The sequence below is a fragment of the Stegodyphus dumicola genome, chromosome 1, assembly GCF_044657685.1.
Source record: "Stegodyphus dumicola isolate Sdum_Otavi_A_Nest chromosome 1, ASM4465768v1".
Taxonomy (NCBI): Eukaryota; Metazoa; Arthropoda; class Arachnida; order Araneae; family Eresidae; genus Stegodyphus; species Stegodyphus dumicola.
The window spans coordinates 263542231-263565167 of NC_140768.1; the positions used below are offsets into that span (position 1 = coordinate 263542231).

Consider the following 22937-nt stretch of genomic DNA (forward strand, 5'->3'; position numbering starts at 1 on the left):
GTTATAGTTGCCGTCATTTCTCCTGGTTCTCTCTGCATACGTCGTCCTTCTCCCTTCTTCATTCTGGGGGTGTTCGTGAACTCTCTTTTCTGGACGGTGGAACGGCTTCTTTTTCTTGCTACCTTCAATTTTTCCGCAGGGAAACTTTCTTTTCACTTGCTCCTGCCTCTTAATGGCTTGCCCTTGTACTTGTCGTTTTTCCACCTCTGGAGCTTGTGCCTGCGGTGTCTGCCGTGCCGGATCCTGCAAAAGATCTTTAAAAATTTTCATTTTATTACGATCATAGTAGGGTTTGATTTGATCAATGTTTGCGGAGCAGGTTTCACCATTTCTAGCTTTTAACACTACTACAGCGTGAGTTATTTTCTCTATAACATATGGTTCTTCAAATCGTGGAAAAAATTTGGCAGTTTTATCTTCTGGTGCTGAAGAAAGTGAATGCTTAATTTTTAAAACTTCATCCCCTACTTTATAAGTTACTCCCCGTCGTTTCAAGTCATAATACAATTTTTGTTTTCTCTGTGCTACTTCAGTATTCTTCTTTGCTTCCTTAATTAGTTTTTCTATATCACCCATTTTAAATTCTGGGGCTCTTTGTTGCACATAAAATAATTTATCTAACGGCGTTATAATCTTTCTGCCTAAAAATAACTCAGCAGGAGTTTTGCCCGTTGTATCATGTTTTGCGGTCCTAAGGGCGAAAGCAAATTCATTGACATAGTTATCCCAGCTTTTATGAAAATTTTTAACATAACTACGGATAATTTTCACTATATTTTTGTTGACCCGTTCCGCTATATTTGATTGCGGCCGATACGGGACCATTTTTAAATGACGTATGCCCAGTTTTTGGCACATGTCTTCAAATATAATACTTACAAATTGAGGACCATTATCCGATATAACTTTTAGGGGCGCCCCGTATTTTAAAATATATTTATTTAAAATAGAATCAGTAACCAATTTCGCGGAGGCTCGTTTTAAGGAAACAATTTCGGTCCATTTACTAAAATGATCAACCATAACAAGGAGATAGTAACTTTTATTTAACTGACTTTTTGGGAAAGGGCCCAATAAATCGATGCCAATTATTTCATTTGGAAATTCGGATTTAATACTATTTAGAAACCCAGCCGGGCGGAAATTAATATAATTAACTGCTTGACATGTTGGGCAGGACTGGACATACGCCCTTGTTAACTTTTGCAGTTCAGGAAAATAGACTGCCTCGCGTACGCGTTGAATAGTTTTTCGAATACCAGCATGAGAAGCTAAAGGGCTGTCATGGAGCTCCTGCAGGATATTTAATCTAAGACTAGCTGGGATAACAGGTCGAAATTCGTTGTTGGAATTCGTAGTTTTTGTATAGAATAATAGACCATCTATTAGTTCGTAATGGGCCGTCCTATTTCTTATCGCCACAATATCTTGGTGGCTAAAATTTTCAGGATCCTTTAAATACTCATAAATGCTTCCAAACTCAGGATCCTTACCCAGTTCGGTTATTACAGTTTCTCGGGAATTTAATGTACATGCTGTGAGCATTGCCACCTTTACAGTATTACCTTGTTCATCTATTTTAATTCTTGATAGGGCATCTGCTACGATATTTTCCTTTCCGGGGGTATGCTTGATTACCAGATTATATTCTTGCAGCTTGAGTGCCCATCTTATTAACCTTGGGGATAAATTTTTCCCTGAGTACAATCTAGTTACCGCCGCATGATCAGAGTATACTGTTATCGGCGCCTTTCCAAAATAGACTCGGAACTTTTGCACTGCTAACAGAACTGCAAGTGCCTTTCTCTCGGTCGCGGAATAGTTTCTTTGTGTTTGATTTAAAGTTCGGCTAAAAAATGCCACGGGCTGCTGATTTTGCGAAAGTACCGCTCCTACCGCATAATCCGAAGCATCCGCTGAAATTTCTAAATTCTCATCCTTTTCAAGAAATTTCAACACAGGGGCTTGCGTTAATGCTTGTTTTAATTTTTCGAAAGCACTATTGGCTTCGGCCGTCCACGAGAATCTTGCCTTTTTCCTTTTTTATTTTAACAATGGTTCAGCGATAGCTGCAAAATCTTTTATAAAGGACATATAATATGAACAAAGTCCTAGAAAAGAAGAGAGCTTCTTTGCCGTGTTTGGAGTCGGATACTTTTGTACAGCGATTATTTTTGATTCGTCTGTCTCTATTCCTTTCTGAGATATCTTGTAACCTAAATATTTTAATTCAGGGGCTGCAAATTTGCACTTTTCGACATTAACTTTTAGACCGGCCTCATTTAATAAAGAAAACACCTGTCTTAAATCCTGTACATGTTGGTCGAGATTATAACTAGTAATAATGATATCGTCGAAATAGATAAATGTGGACTTTCCAAGAACAGGTCTTAACACAATGTCCATACATCGCTGAAATGTTGCCGGGGCTCCTGAAAGGCCGAACGGCATACGCAAAAATGCATAAGTGCCAGACTTGGTTATAAAAGCAGTCTTAGGCACGTCCTCAGGCCTAACCCCTATTTGAAAATAACCAGTCGTTAAGTCTAAAGTCGTCATATATTTGGTGGATGTTATGTTCCTTAGAATTTCTTCAATTATAGGTAACGGATATACCGGATATTTAGCTATGGAGTTTAATTTACGGTAATCGATTGCGAATCTCCACCTTTTTGGATGTGTCAAAGGATAGTCATTATTTTTCTTACATAAAACCACCGGGCTAGCATAACTACTTGAGATGGGCGTTATGATCTTTTTACGTAGCATATCGGTGATATGCCATTCTATAATTTTTTCCTTATTCTTATCATACCGGTATGCTTTGTAGCGAACTGGCATTGAATCTCCGGTGTCAATACTATGGTTAGTAACCTGAGTAAATCCTGGAATATCACTAAATAACGAAGCAAATTCACTTACCACTTGTCGGATTCTTCCTTGCTCGTCATTAGGCAGGTGGTCAAGATTTAACATCGGCGGTTCAGCCTTTTCTGCACGAACTGGTTTCATTGTCAGCTTAAGGGACGCTTCATTAAAATCCAGCGTTGCTTGTGCTTCTGAAAGAAAATCTATTCCTAAAATTATATGTGCTTGCAGATTCTTTACTATAAAAAACATCAACTTTACTTGTTCGTCCTTGATACGGACATATAGCGGTACTTTACCTATACACTTACATAGTTCTCCTTGCGCCGCTAACACTGTCGTATTATCCGAATTATATATGCGGTATTTCCGAAAATACTTCCTAAAAAAATCTTCTGCCACACAGGAACACTGCGCGCCTGTATCCAGGAGTGCGGTGGCTGGGATATTATTCACCAACACTTCAATCTTCGGAAGAGTCAAAATTTTCACCATTACTGTATTTAACTTGAAGGAAGAGGGGTTTTCTTGGCCTTCGGATTTCCGCACCCTCTCGTCAGCAGAAATCCGTTTTAGTTTAAATTATTTTTCATTTCCGTGCTTTCCTTCTTTTTCCACTGGCCTTGAGACTTTTTTCCTGGATTGCTATTGAACTGTCGACGTTCGCCGGCTGTTTTTGAATGCTCGGGTTTCCTTGCCCACTGATTCGCTTTGACTCCGTAGCCGTGTGCTTGAGTTTGCTGTAGTCTTGGCGTACCAAATTGGTTTCGCTGTTGATATTGGCGTCTTCTTTCGACGTCCGCCGTTCTTCTACTTTCAAACTGGATTGCTAGCTCAAATAACTTTTCCAGTGTAGTCGGATTTCTTAATTCAATAAAGTCTTGCACTTGGGGCAGTAACCTCGGCAAAATCACTTGAATTATTTCAGGATCCGGACGGTTTCCATACAAGAGTTTGAAGACGTGAATTTTTCTTAAAATAAAGGTTGAGAGGTTTTCGATTCTTTGTTGATATATACTGAAAAGTTCCGTTTCTAATTTCGCACGATCCCTTACAACAGGGAAGGCTTTTAGTAGGGCAGTCTTGAAATTTTCGTAAGTATAGGTGGGACTTCCTGCTTGACCCAAGAGACTTCTGCCTATACATTTGAACCAGTTACGCGCTTGGCCCCTCAAAGCGCTGGTAGCTAAGGTAACTTTTTGAAATTCGTGCACGGGGTAGAGCATGAAGTGGTCATCCAATTTTTCCAAAAAACTGGTTACCGGTGAGTTTCCATTAAATGTTGCTTCTGGTTTCATCGAAGCGCGCATGGTCTAGACGATGGAACCAAATCCTTCCAGGGCGGCAGCTGGCATTTCTGGATTCTGAGCCGCTTCTGCAGGCTGCACAGGTTCTTCTTGAAACTCGGCCATGGTTATTCTTCTTCGTTGGGCGCCACTATCATATTCAATGTTCCGTCTAACCTTCTTCGGGAACATGCAAGGACCTGACTCGGAACAGAGAGCTTACTAAAGCTATGTTCAAAACTGTGGGAAGCAGACAGGATACACAAGAAGGGTATACAAAACCCTTTATTTTTCTCTATTTACAATAACTTCCGTACTTCGGAATACAATGACCCACCACTTGTGGTCTAAACGTAAGAATATAAAAAATAAAACTAAACTCTAATTTAACTTTAAAACAATAAACGTGGAAGATTGGCCTTATATTAACATGAAGCGTATGTAGTACAGAGAACTGTGAACACTACAATACGTTTAAAAATTATCAAGAGGATTAAAACCTCTGGCCTGGACGGCAACCAGCGGCCTGCTTCGACTAACTGCTTCCTCCCTCTCGCTTGGCAAAAAGCCACAACTTAAATACTTGGCGTTCGCCAGACAAACTTTGCATAAATACTTTAACGCTTATAATTCTGGCCGGAAGTAGAAAATAAGAAGTGATAGTAAAGATTTGAAATAAAATAAACGTTAGTAAAACTTAAGATCCTTACAATACTACATACATACATTTTTTCTGAATCCAGCCCCGATAACAGAAGAATACAAGAGGGATGAACACTAACTGGAATTTTCCCTTCACTTAAAACTGAGAGGTACCGAGTTCTGGTAGGCTCCAATTTCAAATCTTACGTACTCTTATACACAGCACGTTTTATTAATGTAAATGAATGCCATATGTGAAAAATGATACAGCATCTTCAGTAAGTTATGAGACTTTCTTGGATCACCCATAAGATGACAAACTGTAAATTACAGTTCATATGCTAACACCAGTTTAAACAGAATTTTTTGTTCTTATTCAGAAAATACAGTTAAATAAACTATATGTGAACATAAAATTATTGTGAGATTTATTCAGAATGATTTTAACCAAATAAAGAAATTCAGCCCAATTTTACTGCAGTTTTCTGTTGTTGCTGAAAGTTCCATTGCTAATTAGCAATAACAACAGTTACTTCATATAGGTGGAATACGTTGTGACAAAATTTTGTTTTACGTGGCAGTACATTAAAAAGCTTTACAGCAGCTCTGAACATGAGTATTTCTTAATTTCTAAATCGTTAAATGTAAAAGTTTGAAGTGTAATGTGAGGTTTTCCCCAATTTATATAATTACGTTAACTGTATAATAAGTTCCTCAGTTTTCTCTTTGTAATGGATATCCATGAAAATTAATAATGTTCCATAATGAAATTGCATTAAGTATGTTTTGCATTAAATGTATTATATTGTTATCATTCATAAGGGTTCTATGAGTAACACTACAATTTTGAAGTTGAATCGGCATCTTGTGGGGTCATTTTTAACATTAAATTGTTAACTGAAATAAACAGGGTATGCATTTTGATACCATGATGTAATTTTTTGTGGCAAAGACCTTGAAAAACTAATTTATACATTCATTCGAAATAAAAATTCCCTAGTTACAATCCCATGTTTTAATTTATTATAACACCAAGTTTTTCTCCACAAACTTTTAAGGCAGAGCATATTTATTTTGTTTTTATCTGATTATATTTCTGATTTTGGCCATTACTCCCTATGTCACGTTATTAATATTATATCTTATTAAATCTTTTTTTATTTATACAAATTCAATATCTTTCACTTATGATGCATAAATGTACCAGATACAAAGGTGCATTTTGTCTTTCGAATGGTTTTCTTTTTTCAATAGCAATATTCGAAATACGATTTGGTTTAGAATCGGCAGATTTTTGGACGACAAAGAGTCACTCATAACTATTATAAATTAAACATGCTAATTCACAGTTCCACTTTCAGTCGGATGACTTCCTAACTAAAATCCACCAGCACAATGCCAAATTGGGAGAAACGTCGCCAGTCTGACAGACAGACAGACAAAGTAGACAGATGTCTTGTTTTGCACCCGCTAAGTCTTTCTGCACCGATGGGCGAAAAATCAAGCATAGGTGCGAAGGAAAGGTATATAGAAAGAGGGGCAATTTTGTATTTGAGGAGAGTAAAAAGGAACTTCGTACATTTTGTACGAGTTCAAAAGGCCAGAAAGAAAAGATGGGACAAAATAAAATTTAAATTAAATGGCCCAAAAATAATAGAGTGGAAAAAAAGGGCCTATAGAAAGAAAAGGAAAAGAAGTAGAAAATACCCTAAAATACGATTGTGTCCATGAGTGTAGTTAAGGAGTTCATCTGCAAAAATTCGTGTCTTTAAGAAGCAAACTTTAGCTAATTAAAAAAAAAAAGAAAAAAAAGAATGAATGAATGAATTCCTACATGGTAATGTGTATGCCGTTATCTTGAGACCTAACAAGAAAAGACATATATCATCACAGAGATGTACATAATATTTTAACTAAAGTAACATTAAATATTACCGTTCCCAAAAAATTCATGTATATTTCATAAAAACAGTAATTGACAAAATCATAAATCCATACACAGTGTGAGAGCATTTCAGCAAAAATAAATTACACAGTTTATTTTTCTTAAATATTAGTTAAATATAAAATTAATTTATTAATTTAACCGTTGTAATTTATTATAGTACAACCTTAACAAATTCCGTCACACTGTATTTTTATTTGCTCATAATTCTAAGTTTGAGACCTGAAAAAAAAAAAGTCGGGATCTTAGTTACAAAAATCACAATCTATACTCATCGATGGTCAAGAGATCCCCATTTTGTCCCTCTCAAGAAATTCCTAAGCACGAAGAGGGGGGCCTTCGAAGGGTGTGAATTGCTGATAAGAACGGACTACTGATAAGGAATGTGGCGTCTCTACGGAATAGTTACGAAGAAAAGAACCACATGACTTGCTACTATTACTAACTATTGTATAATGCTAGAATCTTATGAAAAATAATAAATAAAAAAATTTAATTGCACTCTAGTGATAGAGAAACATATATTGTATAGAGAACAGAATGTTACTTATCTGAATATTCCGTGTCAGGGCCTCTTTTGGATTTCTCGTGTTGATAGTAAACAGCTAACAAAACACCTGAAGTTTCGATGAAGCGAAGTTTCCTTTTTCAATTTGATGAATGAGACATTGCATAGGAAAGGTGCATTAAACTTTTTTAGAGAGTTGAAAATATTTACTGAAACAGTTATTTAAAAAATTTCGGAGCTATGTTCAGACACTGCCTCCAGCTTTCGTGATCGCAGCGCCAGCCCCGTCGCCAGTCTGGAATAATTCCAGTAGCAGGGGCAGACGGCGGTCATAGAAGCGGCGGCTCATAATGATTAGGCGCTCAATCCCGGAACGAATGCTATTGTTTACTGGAAGAGTTCAAGATTTGTAGGTATGGTACGTAAAAGTAGGGATGAGCTAAGAGGAGAAAGGAAAAGGGATTTTGAGTATAGGGAATTTCAATCGTTCCGGGATTGAGCGCCTACTATGAACGGGCTCCTGCTTTGTTAGGGTAGCTAGCGTTTCGTTAGTAAGTGTATTATTTATTATTTTTATTGATTGTCTGCCCTTTTTGTTTAATTTTGAAAATTATTTGTAAATTTACACTTTTTTAGTTTTTCTTATAAAACACTAATTAAGAAATATTTATTATGAAAATTTTTATTAATTCTGATTATTTCATAATATAAATTTTGTTTGACACTTCTGTAATAATGCAAATTCATTAAGTTAATCATTTATAGCCCAGTATTTAGAATCAATGCATTTGAAAAATCAAATTTGAAAGACCTTTTGATTACCAATGGCTGAATGGTCTAACTCATTAAAAGACCTCTTACAGTTAATTTTCAGAATGTGTAAACTCTAAATTTGTAACATATCTAAATCAACAACTGAAAGCAGTGCACAGGATTGATGTTAAATAATTTTGGTTAATTAAGTATAACAAAGTACTGTTAACTTTCTAACTGGATTTTATTCCAGGAAACAAATTTATTCTGTGTAAACAGAATTTGTTCTTTCACAAGTGAATATAAAACTCTTTTCGTATAAAGAAATGTCTTTTAAAGCTCCATCAAAATACATCATACTAAAACACATTACTTATTTTGTGTACCAGATAAAAGAAAAGTTAAGTAATTATGTTTTGTTGCTATCATATTAGAGGTAAATGTTATAAATATAAAAAATTTACAGTTACAATTTTCTACAATACCTTAAGTAAATAAAATCTTTACAGTTACGTATTGTAACTTCATGTAATACTCGGTTACTTTACCGTAATAAGAGTTCTAATAAATATTAAATTTCGTTGGAATAAACAAAATTATGTAATTTCGCCAAAATGTTATGCCTTTAAGCAAATTTTAAATAAGCATACAATTTTACATTGCAAATACGTATTTCTCTACGAAATATTTTTTTTTTTTTTTTTTGTTTCATAAATTGATAAAAATTAATCTGTCCTTAAACAAAATGTTCAATAAAGCAGAGCATAAAAACAAGCAGTGAAACTCTTTCCACGGTTCGGGAATAAGTCAGCGAGCATATCCCTTTTTTCTCTAGTATCCCTAGTATCTTTTTTCCCTGAAAGCCATTCCACGATCTAATTAATTATTTCCGTTGGAAACCATTCCGGAACCTTTCCTTTCTATTCCTCTCACCTGCGTATATTGAACTCGCCCAGCTAACAACAGCAGGCGTTCCGAGATTGACGGTCGAGTCTCATAATGCGCATGCTCGCCGCATCGTGACCTGCTAGACTTAGACGCTTGTTGTGCTTTCGTTAGGATTTGTAGAATGGAGTCGAGACCGAATTTCAAGATGTTTTACTAAGATTTTTTCATTTCCGGAAAGTTAATGTAATTTTTAAATTACCACTCATTGAAAGAAATAATTTTGAATAAAGGGACGTCTGGAGAAAAATGTCTGATTTCGAAAGTTTCGATGATCCTCAAACCAAGGCTCTTGAGAGAGAACTGGACTATTACACAAGTAAGTTTTATATGAAGTTGTATGTATTGTTTACTGCTAACGTTATTAGTTGCATACTCTAAGATTATTTATTTAATTTAATATTGAAAGAAAAGCTCCGTGTAAAGTACTTATAAATAATAATATGGTATAAATCAGTTTTCATATGGGTGTTATTAGAGTCAAGGCTACAATTTCAGGGCTGTTTGAAAGAGATTGAAATATGATTCTTAGGATATGAAGTATTTTATTTATATTTGTTTTGTTTGATTACGTCTGCTATTTTTAGAATAATTTGCAAATTATTTATCTTATTGAGACTACTAAACATATGGAGATGACTGAAAAGTATCAGGACAGAATACCAAACACGGTCAGGCACATAGGCAGGGAACTAGGAATGGACTTGAAGCTTCTCAGAACTGTTTCGAAAAAGTTTTTAAATTATAAATAATCCAGTTGTGAATGAAAAATAATAATTATTTGAAATTCTTTAGTAGCTGCTTTTAAAATAAACTAGTTTTGCGCTGGTAACAATAATTGCATTATTGTTATTGGAGGAATATGGTGCATTAAATGAACTGAAAACTTAATTTTTTTGCTTGGCACTGGCAAATTTTGATTTGCTATGGGCAACCAGGTGAATTATTGTATTGGACAGTTTCATCATATTTTTGTTTTAAAATAGTTTATACTATAGTCTGTGATTTTAGAATAGGGTTCCATTTTTGGTTAGAGTAGACGTTAAGGTACTCCTTGTATTATGGCGAAGTTTTTGTTTCATTTATTGCCAAGTTGTTTCATTTATTGCCAAGTTGTTGTTTCATTTATGGTAGCCTGGGTGGTTGAATGTTATGGAAACCCTATTGTTACGTAATCGGGTGCATGATTCTGGGAAATTTTATTCATGGGATGTTTTGTAAGCACTTTTGTGGTGTGAGTTGGTTTTATTGTTTAGACGGTAGAATGGCTGAATGTAATAAGATTAATTTGAAGTTTCTGTACGATTTGGAACGAACGGGGAAAGGAGCGTTAATTGACTGGTGTGTAAATGAAGGTTTACTTAGTAGCCATTATAAGTGTCCTGTATGTAGGAAGGATATGTGTCTAGTCGAATGTAAAAACCATTTAGATGGATTTGATTGGGTTTGTAGGAAGAAAGGTTCAGATGTGGCGACGCCGATAATACGGATTCGAGTTCAGATAATTTTAAAATGTTTTTGGATGCTGTTAAGGAATTTTGTGTGCCACATACTAAAGACAAAGAAACTTCTAAATAGCGTAAGTGGATGTGGAACTATTCTGATATACTCCACGCTGCCATATTGCTATCTAAATTTTTTGTCTACATTTCGAACTTTAAGCCTAAAATGTCTCCAAAAACACGTTTTTCGCAAATGCAAAAACCATGTTTTGAACACACAATTTAAGCTAAAAATCCAAAACAAAAACAAAAAATTTAGATAGCAAAACCGTGAAGTTTCTAACTAAAATTATTTGACAAGAGTCCATGTACACAGCGATATGTTTTAACTTAAAAAAACATCTACGAATGGCACAATCTAGGCAACGAACGAATATACGAACTATGCACACCTCGCTTTAATAAATTAATATAACAATAAATTTCAAAGAATACCATGTACACAGCTTCCTGTTTAAACTTTAAAAAAAAATCTACAAATTGCAAAATTTAGGCAACAAACGAATCTTTAAACTACGCACACCTCACTTTAATAAATTAACATAACAACAAATTTCAAAGAATACCATGTATACAGCGTTCTGTTTCAACTTGAAAAAACATCTACGAATTGCACTATTTAGACAGTACGCACTAATCAACAAAATAACTAAAATAAATTTCAAGCAATTCAAAAAAACAACAGTAACGACAGAAATTCATACTAAAAAAACAATGAACATAACATTCTACAAAATAAGAACAAGAATAAAATAAAATGCACTTACCATGAATTAATGCTTTTTCGAACAGCAGAAAAACCAATTTCATACCGCCTTTAACATGTCGCCACGTAATCACTATCGTATTTTATATGACAGCCAGACACACTATCTAGAAAATTCATACTATGGTTCACAAAGAAATAAAATAACAAATAATCACAAATCCCTACTTCTATCATGCACAGCCACTAAAAATAATCTCCCAGACCCTCTTTCCACACCTCCAAATACCCACTGCCCCTCAACAGGATGGCCACGACGATATTTCCTTTTGCCAAACTTCAATTCAACAACTTCCACCATTTTATCTTTCCATCCCTAGCTTCTCAGACACAGAGCTTGACGCGAACCAACTAACTCCAGTGAAAGATTTTTCGACATCAACAGGGTTGCCATACAACACGCAATCGCGCCAAAAACCAGCGCAGAACACACATCGCCACATTTGGTGAAATTAGGGCATATATCAGAGTTGTACTGTGGATATTTGCATTTTGTAGTGCTTAAATGTATTAACATGTTTTTCCTTTTTTGTGTTATTTTATTGTTTGGTTTAAAATGTAGTTTATTGAGATTATTTATTTTTCTTTGCCTGTATTGTAGAATTGGGTTTGGCTAATCTTTGGAATATGGTAACAGGTAGTTTGGCGATATTTTGGTAAGGCGATAAAAGTTAATATCTAGGACTTTAGCAGTGTACATGGATAAAGTCAAGAGTGTGCGCAATGCCATTTTTGTGCAATTCTGGGATGTTTTTTTAAGTGAAAATAGGTCGACGTGTACATGGATGATACTATGTATGTGCAATTCTAAACACGCGGCAAGCAGTGGGCGATTCTGCACTTTCTCCCAATTTCGCACCTAATCTTCGTCATGATTAAGCACTTTTGTTCCATAAAAGTTCCAGCATAAGCGTAATTCGGTTAGCAGATTGTTGGAAAAAAATGTTGAGTTAAAAAAAAAAAAAAAGCCTTTACTTCGGGACAACAAAATGGCGTCCAAAAAAAAAAAAAAAACTAGCAGGTTGCTGTAGCAATGTTGGTTGCCAAATTTTCGCCAAAAAATCGCCAAGTTATCATAATCCGAAGATTAACCTTGGATTTGATTTTTTAAGTGAAAATATATCGATGTGTACATGGACAAAGCGAAGGGAGTGCACAATGCAAGTTTGTGCAATTCTTGGATTTTTTAAAAGTGAAAATAGGTCAACGTGTACATGGATAAAGTCAAGGGAGTGCGCAGTGCCATTTTTGTGCAATTCGGGGATTTTTTTTAAGTGAAAATAGGTCGATGTATACATGGATACCGAGTTTGTGCAATTCGTTGTCTTGTTATTTTGGATTTGTGTAGCCGTTATGCAAGTCAAAGAATTGCACAAACTCGGTATCCATGTACTGCCAAAAATCACCAAGGGGTATCCTAAAATATACTTTTACCCCATTTTCCTCTGCCCAGCTTGCCTTATGACCTCAATATCAAAAGCTGTGGCACATGTTTGGGTTTTCTTGTTTCCCCCCCCTCCTGATATCATTTTCAGTTAGCATGTTTCTTTGTTTCAAACATGCACACATGAAGACTGACCTGAACTACAGTCTCAAATGATGTGGCGATAGTAAGTGCTGTGCGAAGATGATGACACATGTTGCATTTGCAAATGGAGGAAGGTTGGAAAACTTAAAGGAGTGCCTATTTTAAAGAATTTTTCATTCATTAAAATAGGCATTTTATGTTTGAAAGAACTGTAGTTATGGATAATATTCATTTGGGAGTGGGGTTGGTAACTCATGGTAATGTATTTCATAACAGTTACAAAGGTGATAATTTTTACTATCACATCAGGTGATTCCTCTTGCATCATCTGGAAAGTTATACTGTTGTTTGATGATAAATATAACTGAAGCAGTGTAAAAACAAAAGAAATTTCATTGAATTTCATAGGTACTATTTTGTTCAATGAATTTTTGTTCTTTTTCTGGCAGGTATGTAATTACTTTTTTTAAAGTCATTAGGCTTATTCATAAAAAAGTTATCAAGGTGCTGTTTGGCTGTCTCCAAAGCAGTTAACTCTAGGCCATTCACAGAATTTGATACTTTTCCATTTTGCGAGTGCAGACGATAAAAGTCGCCAATAGTAGTACAACCAAAGCCAAACGGGACATCCTATCTGGTATCGTTTTACGCCTCATTTTCAAAACAAGTCGCAGGCTACATCAGGCTTTCAGGTTTGTTCTGATCAGCAAGCCTCTCTCTAGGCAAGAGCAGCGGTGGCAACAGCCATGCTTCTGTAACGAATCATGCGGATTATGATTTTACTTCTCATTTTAACCTATGTCGTTGACATAAAATTTACGTGCTGTTTACCAAACCTCTAAACTGAGCAAGTACGTGACAAAATGAGACATAAAAGAAAAAATCAACTTAATAAAACGTAAATAAAATGTCACTAGTCTTCTTTCAAATATGCCCAACTATTATAAAGGTAAAATATCTAATGCCACCTAATAAATTTTATAAAGTAGATTTTACTCTCAAATTTGTTTTTATAATTATGTTTAATAATAATACATTCTACTTGTGGAATTATTTTATTCTTAGGATAATATCACAAAAGTGAAATTCAGGCATAGCTAATATCTTTCATTGAATTTATTCATTTTCTATTTGTTGATGGGTCCTTAATATTTTTCATTAATGGTCCTTAAAAGTCCTTAATTTCCATGTGCAGAAATGTGTATGAACCCTGTTAGTGCAAATATATGTCTCTTGCAATGGCCTTGTCATTGTAAATATATGGTGTGCTTACCTTGGGTGTGCTCAAGTGCATTCTGGGTAGGCAGATGGCAGACAGATGATTCTGTATGTGACAGGCACCAGAATAAAGCTAGAGTTTTTCTAATTTTTTCACACGTCAAGCTCAAAAGTTTCATCATGGCAGGTATAGTATTCATTTTTCATCTCCAGTGATTAGCCATTTTAAAGAAAAAGAGCTTTAACAAAGAATCGCATCCCAAAACTCTAACAAGCATATTTTGCTATACTAAAGTATGGGCTACTCGTACATCTTATGTATCCAGTCTTCTTCAGATAATCATATACTGTATTTTTTAGAATATTTAATCTATCTGATAGTTCTTGAAATGTGTAGCGTGGTAAAAATATCGGTCATTGGTGCTCGTCTTAGCTGTTGACAGTCCTTGTCTGAACTTCTTGGATACCTGAATCTGTGGTTAGAAATTCTGCTGTCCCAGACTTCTTATCTTAGCATCGCAGTGAAATTTATAGGCTTTTTCTCAAACATGCAGAGCATTAATTTGCGTACTGCAGTTTATTATTTATGCTTTTTGTAGGTGGCACATTCCGACTGCAGCAGCACTAATTTGCGTACTGCAGTTTTACTCAACAATTCTTTATTTGACAACATGTTCAAATTTTACACGGATTGGCTTATTTTTGGATGAGTTATCACTATTTTTGTGATTTTTTTCTCAATTTTTGGAAACTGGTGTGTTTTATAGTGTAATATTAATACAATATGCATCTTGAAATGTTAAAACTATATTCTACAGCAGATGCATATATTTTTTACTATATCCAGTGTCCTCAACTTAAGTTGTCTGGTACTTTAGACACATCCATAATGTGTAGATCTTTCGTGCCAGATTTGAACTGTTCTGCAAGATCTTGCAGGAAACATATAAGCAAGTGTTGCCAGCTCTATTAAGTTTTTTAATCTTGGTGAAATTAAACTCAGCGCTTCAGATAAATAAGTCTATATAATATAATTGTTATATTAATTCTAGTTGTCTCTGATAAATAGTTTTGTGATCTAATATCTTGCAAGGTGGCTTACAGAATCGTGAAATGTAAGAAGCCTCATACCATCACAGAAGAACTTTTTCTACCATCTGTTATAGGTGTGGTGAACATCGTGGTTGGTGAGTCTGCTCGGAAGTGGCTTTTAAAAGTACTTTTGTTCAATAACATAATACAACATATGTTGGAAGATATCAGTGACCTGTTCCAGATTATTCTTGATACATGTATGTCTGAAAATAATTTGAATTGGCTGCGTTGGTGTTTGTATTGATGGAGCTCACTCCATGTCTGGCTGCCCTGAGGATTACAGGTAATTATTCACTAAATGCACTCTGTACCCATTGCATTATTTATATAGAAGTGCTTGCATCAAAGCATCTCAGTCCTGCTCTGAATAAGGTGTTAAATTGTGTGGTGACTGTGGTCAACTTTATAAAATCTCATCCATTGAAAGCCAGGTGATTATATAGGAGCCGAATCTCACCTTGGTTGTATGACAACAGTGCACTATGGCTTTGTTATGATGTTTTATCATGTACCTCCTAATTTCAGGAAAAAAACTTTTATTTTCCTTAAAAAGGAAGGATACAAAGATGCAGAAGATTTTGATGAGGCTGATTTGTTAAATGAAACTGGCATATTTATGTGATAATTTTGAAAAACTAAATTTGCTTAATCTCTCTCTGCAGAAAAAAAATTTTCACCTCTTGAAGTCAATAGAAAAAATATCAACTTTTATTTTAAAAAAAAAAAAAAACTCAAAGTATGGAGAGGAAAATTGAATGAAAATGCAGAAAAGCTTGTTTTTTAATATCGTAGCAAATTTGACGTCAAATGAATTTGATCTTTCTCAAGATATAAAAACTATGTTTGAAGGGCACTTATCACAATTAATTATCTGATTTCAGAAATACTTTCAAAATGAAAATTTTGATAGGTTTGCGTGGATTCTGAAACCATTTAAAACTGATTAATTCCATTTTCGATGCTGTATTTCTGTGAAGCTGCTGTTTGGGCATTTGCTGTAATAAAAAGCAAGTATAGAGCAAAAATCAACATAGGAAAAGAAATGAGGGTGGCCGTGTTCAGTTTAATTCCATTTTTGAGAAGACTCTCAGCGATTTGCAGGCTCATCAATCACATTAATAATTAATTTTATGTTAGTAAAGTAAAAAAAAAAAAGTTAAATAATAAAGGTACATGAGTTTTATTTATTTTTATATCTTATTTATGGTTAGTCATACTTTTACTTAGGTTACAGTGCCATGGAAAAATTTTAATTGAAAAAAGGCACTGTAAGTCAAAGAAGTTTGGGAACCACTTTATTAGTTTATATTTTTATCTAGAATATTTTTAGGTTCTTTTTTATTTTACAAGGTGTGTTTGAAAAATTTGATGAATTTTACCATAAAAAAAGGAAACAAGATAAGCAAGCAAAATAGCTTTACTGGCCTTCAAAGTATTCACCATTAGCAACAATACACTTTTGACATCGGGTGTACAATTGTTGGAAACTGTCTGCAAACGCTTCTTTTGGTATGGCTCGAAGCACCGTTGTCACACGTTGTTGGATCTCGGTAATGTAGGAAAAGTGTTGCCCTTTCAGAACTTCTTTGAGGTGGGGAAACAGGAAGAAGTCTGCAGGAGCCAGATCTGGAGAATATGGAGGGTGATCCAAAACTGGAACCTGGTGCCTGTTGAGAAGTTGGGTTACACGGATCGCAGTGTGCAGAAGGCATTATCATGGAGCGGATTCCACTGTCCATTCCGGTACTGTGGCCGAATCTGGCGTATGCGTAGCAGCAGCCGTTTCAAAACCCCCTCGTAGTATTCCGCATTGACGGTTGTAGCCACGGGTACAAATGATGGATCAAACCCTTACTGTCGAAAAAGACTATCAGCAATGTCTTGATCCTGGATTGTGTCAAACGACTTTTTTTAGGAGGGAGTAACGATGTTGAACACCATGCCATGGATTGCCGCTTGGTCTCCGGATCGTATTGATAGCACCATGACTCATCCCCTGTAATTATTGTTTCCAAGAATTGCAGATTCTGGTCACACATGTCGATAAAATCTCCAGAGGTTTCCATCCAGTATTGCTTTTGCCCCTGTAATTATTGTTTCCAAGAATTGCAGATTCTGGTCACACATGTCGATAAAATCTCCAGAGGTTTCCATCCAGTATTGCTTTTGCTCGTCTGACAGCGAGTGCGGTACAAACCGGGCGCATATCTTACGTTTATGCAAATGTTTGTGCACAATGGTGCTCAGACTGTCTAGGCTTATATGCAATTCGCCAGCTATCATTCTTAAAGATAGTCGTTGATCTGCCACAAGCATATGTCGAACTCGTTCCACATTGTATGGAGTTGTGCTTGTTGTAGGGCGCCCCGACTGCGGCTGATCTTTGACATCCTCCTTTCCATCTGTAAAGCGTTTAAACCACTCATAAACGCACTTTTTACTCACTGCTTCCTGACCGTAAACTGTCACTAACATGTCATGTGTCTCTGTCACCGTTTTGCCTAACATGAAGCAAAACTTTATGTTTATGCGTTGCTCTATGTCACACTGACTGTGTTAAACTGCTCATAGTGTACGCTTCCTCTTATCTGTCGTAAAATGGCCGTTAGATGGCTCTAATTGACAATTCTCTCACTGCGTCTGCGTGAGTGCAAGATCCTAACTGGCACGGTTTTTTAATTATGAGACCAACCACCGAACTTTTCGAACACACCTTGTATATAAATTCACACTGTAAATAATCAAGGAGATTTTTAATTGGTGAACTCAGATGTTCAAAGTCTAACATAGCTTTTCAAAAGTGTTTTAAATATGTCTTATGTTAAACTTATTAACTATCAGTATGTGGACATTAAAATAATTAATTTTCTCTTGCAGGATTGATGGAGAAGTATAACAGCATAAAAGAAAGTGATAATGATGTATCTAATAATAGTGATGTCTTTTTGAAGCTTTCTCTGCCTAAAAAACATATTTATCATTCTTCACAGTTGAAAAAGCCTGTTCAAAATATGTACAAGGTGGTTAGAAATCAGTCAATAAATGGGAATGTTAAATCAAAACATTCTTACTATAGTTCAAAGACTACTGCAAGCTGTTTTCCAGGTTCTTCAAGAACTGTCCAGAATTTAAGTAGAAGTATTAATTTTATTTCGGAAAACGGAAACAAAGTTTTAAACAATCAGTTTCAAAATGCTTCAAGATCATCAGGTTCATCTGAGTTGAGAAAATGCATTTCTACGTCAATAATAAAAATGCCTCTCATAAATGAAAAAGGATTTGTGATACCTTTAAATACAAATACACGCAACAGAACAGTTATCTGCAATAGCAATTTAAATTGTAAGAGTACAACAAATGTAAAAGAAAATAAAAGAACAGTCATTACAAAAGATCCTTCAGTAAATTCACATAAATCTATTAAAACAACCTCAAAAGAACTGGTAAAGGAAATTAAGGCTTTAACTGAACAACTGAAGAAGAAATCAGAGAACTTAAACAAATGTTCTGTTTCTAGTAATAAGCTACACTGCGATGCCTTAAATAAATTCAGGACAAAAGATAATATTCTAAAGGGTAAATTGCTGAGTTCTAGTGGGAAGTTCTCTATTGAAGAACCTTCCAAAGAAAATTCAATACAAAACAAGGATAAAATTTTATCAAAAGTAGCAGAATGTAGTTTAAAGCCATCAAATTTATCAACTGTTGGTGTAAAAAGTTATGAAACTGAATATGAAATGAATGCTGTGCCTACTATATTCCCTAGTTTTAAAAACATAACAGTGCCTGAAAAGGAATGTTTGAACGAATCATATGAAAATTTTTCCGCAAAGAATAGTAATGAAATCATCTCTGCCTCTTCTTTAGGTACATCACCAGCTGAAAATGTACTGTTAAGTTTGAAGGAAAATCTGAATAAAGATGTGAATTCAGATATAAATATAAAAAGTTGTTTAAACTCATTGAAGACAGAAATAAAATATACAACACCTAAATCAAGTGCCTTCAGGCCAAGGAAGCTCTGTAATAGTAATAAGAAAAAATTAATTTCCAAAAAAAAACTGCATTCATCTAAATATAAAATAATAAATGAAAAATTACCACTTAATAAAAATGACTGTTATATAAAGTTGTGTTCTGATGACAAATTTCGAAAAGCAATGAAATTTGCTACACCAGTATCCAGTCCTACAGCAAGAAAGCTTTCTTGTAACAGCAAGAAAAAGACTGTTAAAAGAAAACCACTTGCTTCTAAATATAAAATAATAAATGAAAGGGTGGTACCACCTAATAATGATCATTTTTACAAAAATTCCTGTGATGATAAGATATGCCCTCACCAAAAAGTAGTTTCTAATTCAGTACCTGATAACTTATCAAATGTACAGGAAAAGCCATTTACTGCTCAACGCAAAAAATTGTTGAATTCAAAATATAAAGTTGTTAATAATATGCATAAAAATAGTAGTTTCTCTAACCCTGGAATCAAAAAATTAAAATCTGTAAAATTAGCGAAAAGAAAAAACTCGGTTTATAAATTGGTCAATATGAAAATGCCTGCTGATATTGCAAGACAGAAACATTTGTCTCCTTTCAGGTTAACATCTGCATCTAGAAAATCTAGTGTAAAAATGACGAAATCACTTAATTCACTTCATAAAATTAACAATTCTGTAAAGAAAAGTTTTCACCAAGTTAAAAATAAGACTCTCAAAACAAAAAAAGAGACTGTAATCACCTTCTCTAAAAAGTCTTGTACACTGAATTCACAGTATAAATTTATTAACAAGGCTTGCATGGAGAGTGATATTTTAAAAAGATCTGAAATTTACAACAAAAGTAAATCGATGAATTTGTATAGAAAGACCAACAAGGATTCAGGTGAAGCAAATGGCAATTTTTATCCTAGTTCACACCAACAAAATTTACTCCTGAAAAGAATTTATAAGAGTAGAAGCACCATCATAAATAAAAATAAATCTCCAATAAGTCAAACAGCTAGGATGATAAAAACAAAGTATTTCATGCTCAACAGGCGATTTTCTTCACATAGGTATTCAGCATATCCTAAAGAATTTCAAAAAGACAGATGTTTAAAAGGTAATAATGATATCTTTTATATAATACACGAGTTTGAAATATCTTATTGTTTTTAAAATTTGGTCATTATTTGCAGGCCGTACTCAGTATAATAAACATCATTACTTACATAAAGAAAGAAGATTTTCAAAGAAATATTTTGCTGGATCTTCTATTAAATCTGCCAAGTAAGGTTTTATATATTCTGAATTCATTAGTGTGGAATTGAAAATTGCAAAAACATGGTACTGACATTGAATTTTTTATTTCATATTTTTGTAGATCGAGATGCAATATGAGTGTATTCAAAAATAAGAAAAGATTCTTTAGTAAGTTGATATTTAATTATTAAATACATGTCATTTCTAAATTCTTTTGTGGCTTCTATAATTTAAAATTTTTCATATAAATATTAATATAGATTCTCAGAATCCAGTGCTTACTATTCGTGGTCAGAAATTTGCTATAGGAGCATCTGGTAAAACCTTAAAAAGATTGTCTTCTAAGAAACCAGTGCTTGTAATTAGAGGTCAGAGATTTGCCATAGGATCCTCTGGTAAAACACTGAAGAGATTATCACCTAAAAGTAAGCTTAGTTTTTAGATTTCTTAAAAATGTCTGTGTAAAAATTTACGTTTACTGATAACAATGTTTAACATTAATAGCATTTCCTTAGGAAAACACAAAAAAGTGATGCACCAGATGGTTTTTCTGGTAATCATTGTTTGTATTTCTGTTGCAAAGTGATACTAAGATTTGATCACAATGTATTTCTATTATAAATTATAATAAAAATGTAGAGAATGTGTAAGCGATCTAATCTCTATATTTCAAAATATGTTGCATTTATTAACTTTTCTAACTTATATATTTAAATATACATGTCATGTTGTACATATAGAGTGCATAGAAAATATCTGGCAGAAACGTAAAAGAGACAGGTTTTGTAATAGAATGTGTGACTCCAGATTGTATGTTAAGTTGATTATAGGGTGCTATTGAGTGGGAGATAAAAAGTGTTCTGATGGAGTGAATTGTCATTCCCTATGCAAATAATGATAACCATCAATACCCAAAAGCAAAGCTCACTGACATGTATTTTATCTGTATCATTACAGATGAAAATAGGCAAGTGCTTAAAGGAGATGCTTGGGAATCATTCATATGCCTCTTTTTAATAACTGCACCATTTTAGCCACATACCCATAAATAGAATATATATCAACAAGCTTTGCATTCGTGTAGCAATACATATAGTTCGAAATATACATAGGCAGTAACAATTTATACTAAATACTTTTATTTCCCTCTCAGTGTGCCATTTTCACACGCACACCTTCCATTACAAAATCTGCTTTTTTTATTTCTTTTATTGGCCTTTACATATTTTCCGGGTGCATTGTATATTTTATCACTCAGAAAGCTTGTTATTCCATTGTAAGATATCTGTATTTTAAAACTGTTTATATGTATTTGAGTGTTTATTATCTGTCCGAACTGCCAATTATACTGATCAGAAATCAAAATGTCATTTGATATATATTAGTCACTTATTAGATCATACACATGCATAGCATATGTATTATGTAATTACATTTTATATTTTATTGTTTTAATCTAATAGAAACGTATTTTGTGAACTTAAATTATAGAATTCTTGACAAAATGGAAGTACAATTGTAATAATCTCAACTTTCAAAACATCATATACAGTCAAAAGTCGTTAATCCGGACTCGTCGGGACTTCGGCGATTCCGGATTATCGATTTTTCCGGATTATAGATCATCAGTTTAAATCTCGTAAGATGTCATGCAGAAATTCTAAAATTAAAAATGTGAAACCGTAATTTATGAAATAAAGAACAATTATGATCTAAAGGTATCAAAATTTGCAAAAAGAAAAAGCTTAATATTTATTTGTTTACTTTATTAAACATTTCTTTCAATGTAAGTTGTTTAAGTTTTGCTTCGTTTCATGTGATAATACTTTCTATTTAATTCTATTAAACAGACATAATTTCTTGTTCAGTTACAAAGTTCCGCCGTTCAAGTCCTATAATTGCTGTGTCAAGACTAATTTGTCAATCGAATTTTTTTTTGTTTTCAATAACCTCTGTCACTTTTCTTCGCTATCGGAAGCGAATTATAATGACGAGGAACTTGTTTTAAATCATATCAAAGACGGAGCATATCGAGATGAAATACTACATTTGGTAAGGAATTATAAGCCAAATAAAGTGAAATTGATAAACAGATTTCGGATTTCAAAACATACTTTCGCTTTAGATCCTTTACATATTAACAAATATATATCGGAAATTCTATTTGATATAATCGAAAGTTTAAGCTTACTTTTATAAAATTGCTCTTACAGTCTGCAAAAAATAATAAGCCGGATGCAATTCGAAAATTAAGGAACAACGCAATCATCAACATTAACTGAAATAGATAATTAGATAATTTTAGCTTATACGTCCATTACACATAAAATGCGCACGCGAAAACGTGTTCTGCACTTGCGCACACTCATATGCGCAGTCGTAAAAGGTCTTACGTGCACGCGTGAACGCCTCTGCGCATGTGTCAACGTGGCGCATGCGCAGAAAGTTTTTAGTTTTGATGTCCGGATTATAGATCATTCCGAATTATGGGTGTCCGAATTAACGACTTTTGACTGTATATATATATATATATATATGTAATATTAAAAGCACAAGGAAAGGAAAAGACAGAACACTGTAGATGCGTAGTTATCCTATATTGAAGAGGAAGTAATCTGATTGCGTCGTAAGCTAATGTGTT

At 34.1% G+C, this 22937-nt stretch overlaps 1 protein-coding gene across 1 annotated transcript in view; it reads left to right on the top strand.

The window, feature by feature from the left end:
* Nucleotides 1–9019: 9019 nt before the first annotated feature.
* The window catches only part of LOC118202616 (uncharacterized), a 31119-nt gene continuing 17201 nt past the window's right edge, over nt 9020–22937 (top strand). Inside the window, exons 1-5 of the mRNA XM_035374790.2 lie at nt 9020–9266; nt 17934–20156; nt 20233–20323; nt 20418–20464; nt 20557–20721. Of these exons, the coding sequence (XP_035230681.2) occupies nt 9197–9266; nt 17934–20156; nt 20233–20323; nt 20418–20464; nt 20557–20721 (2596 nt within the window). The 5' untranslated portion in view covers nt 9020–9196. The remainder of the gene's footprint in view (nt 9267–17933; nt 20157–20232; nt 20324–20417; nt 20465–20556; nt 20722–22937) is intronic.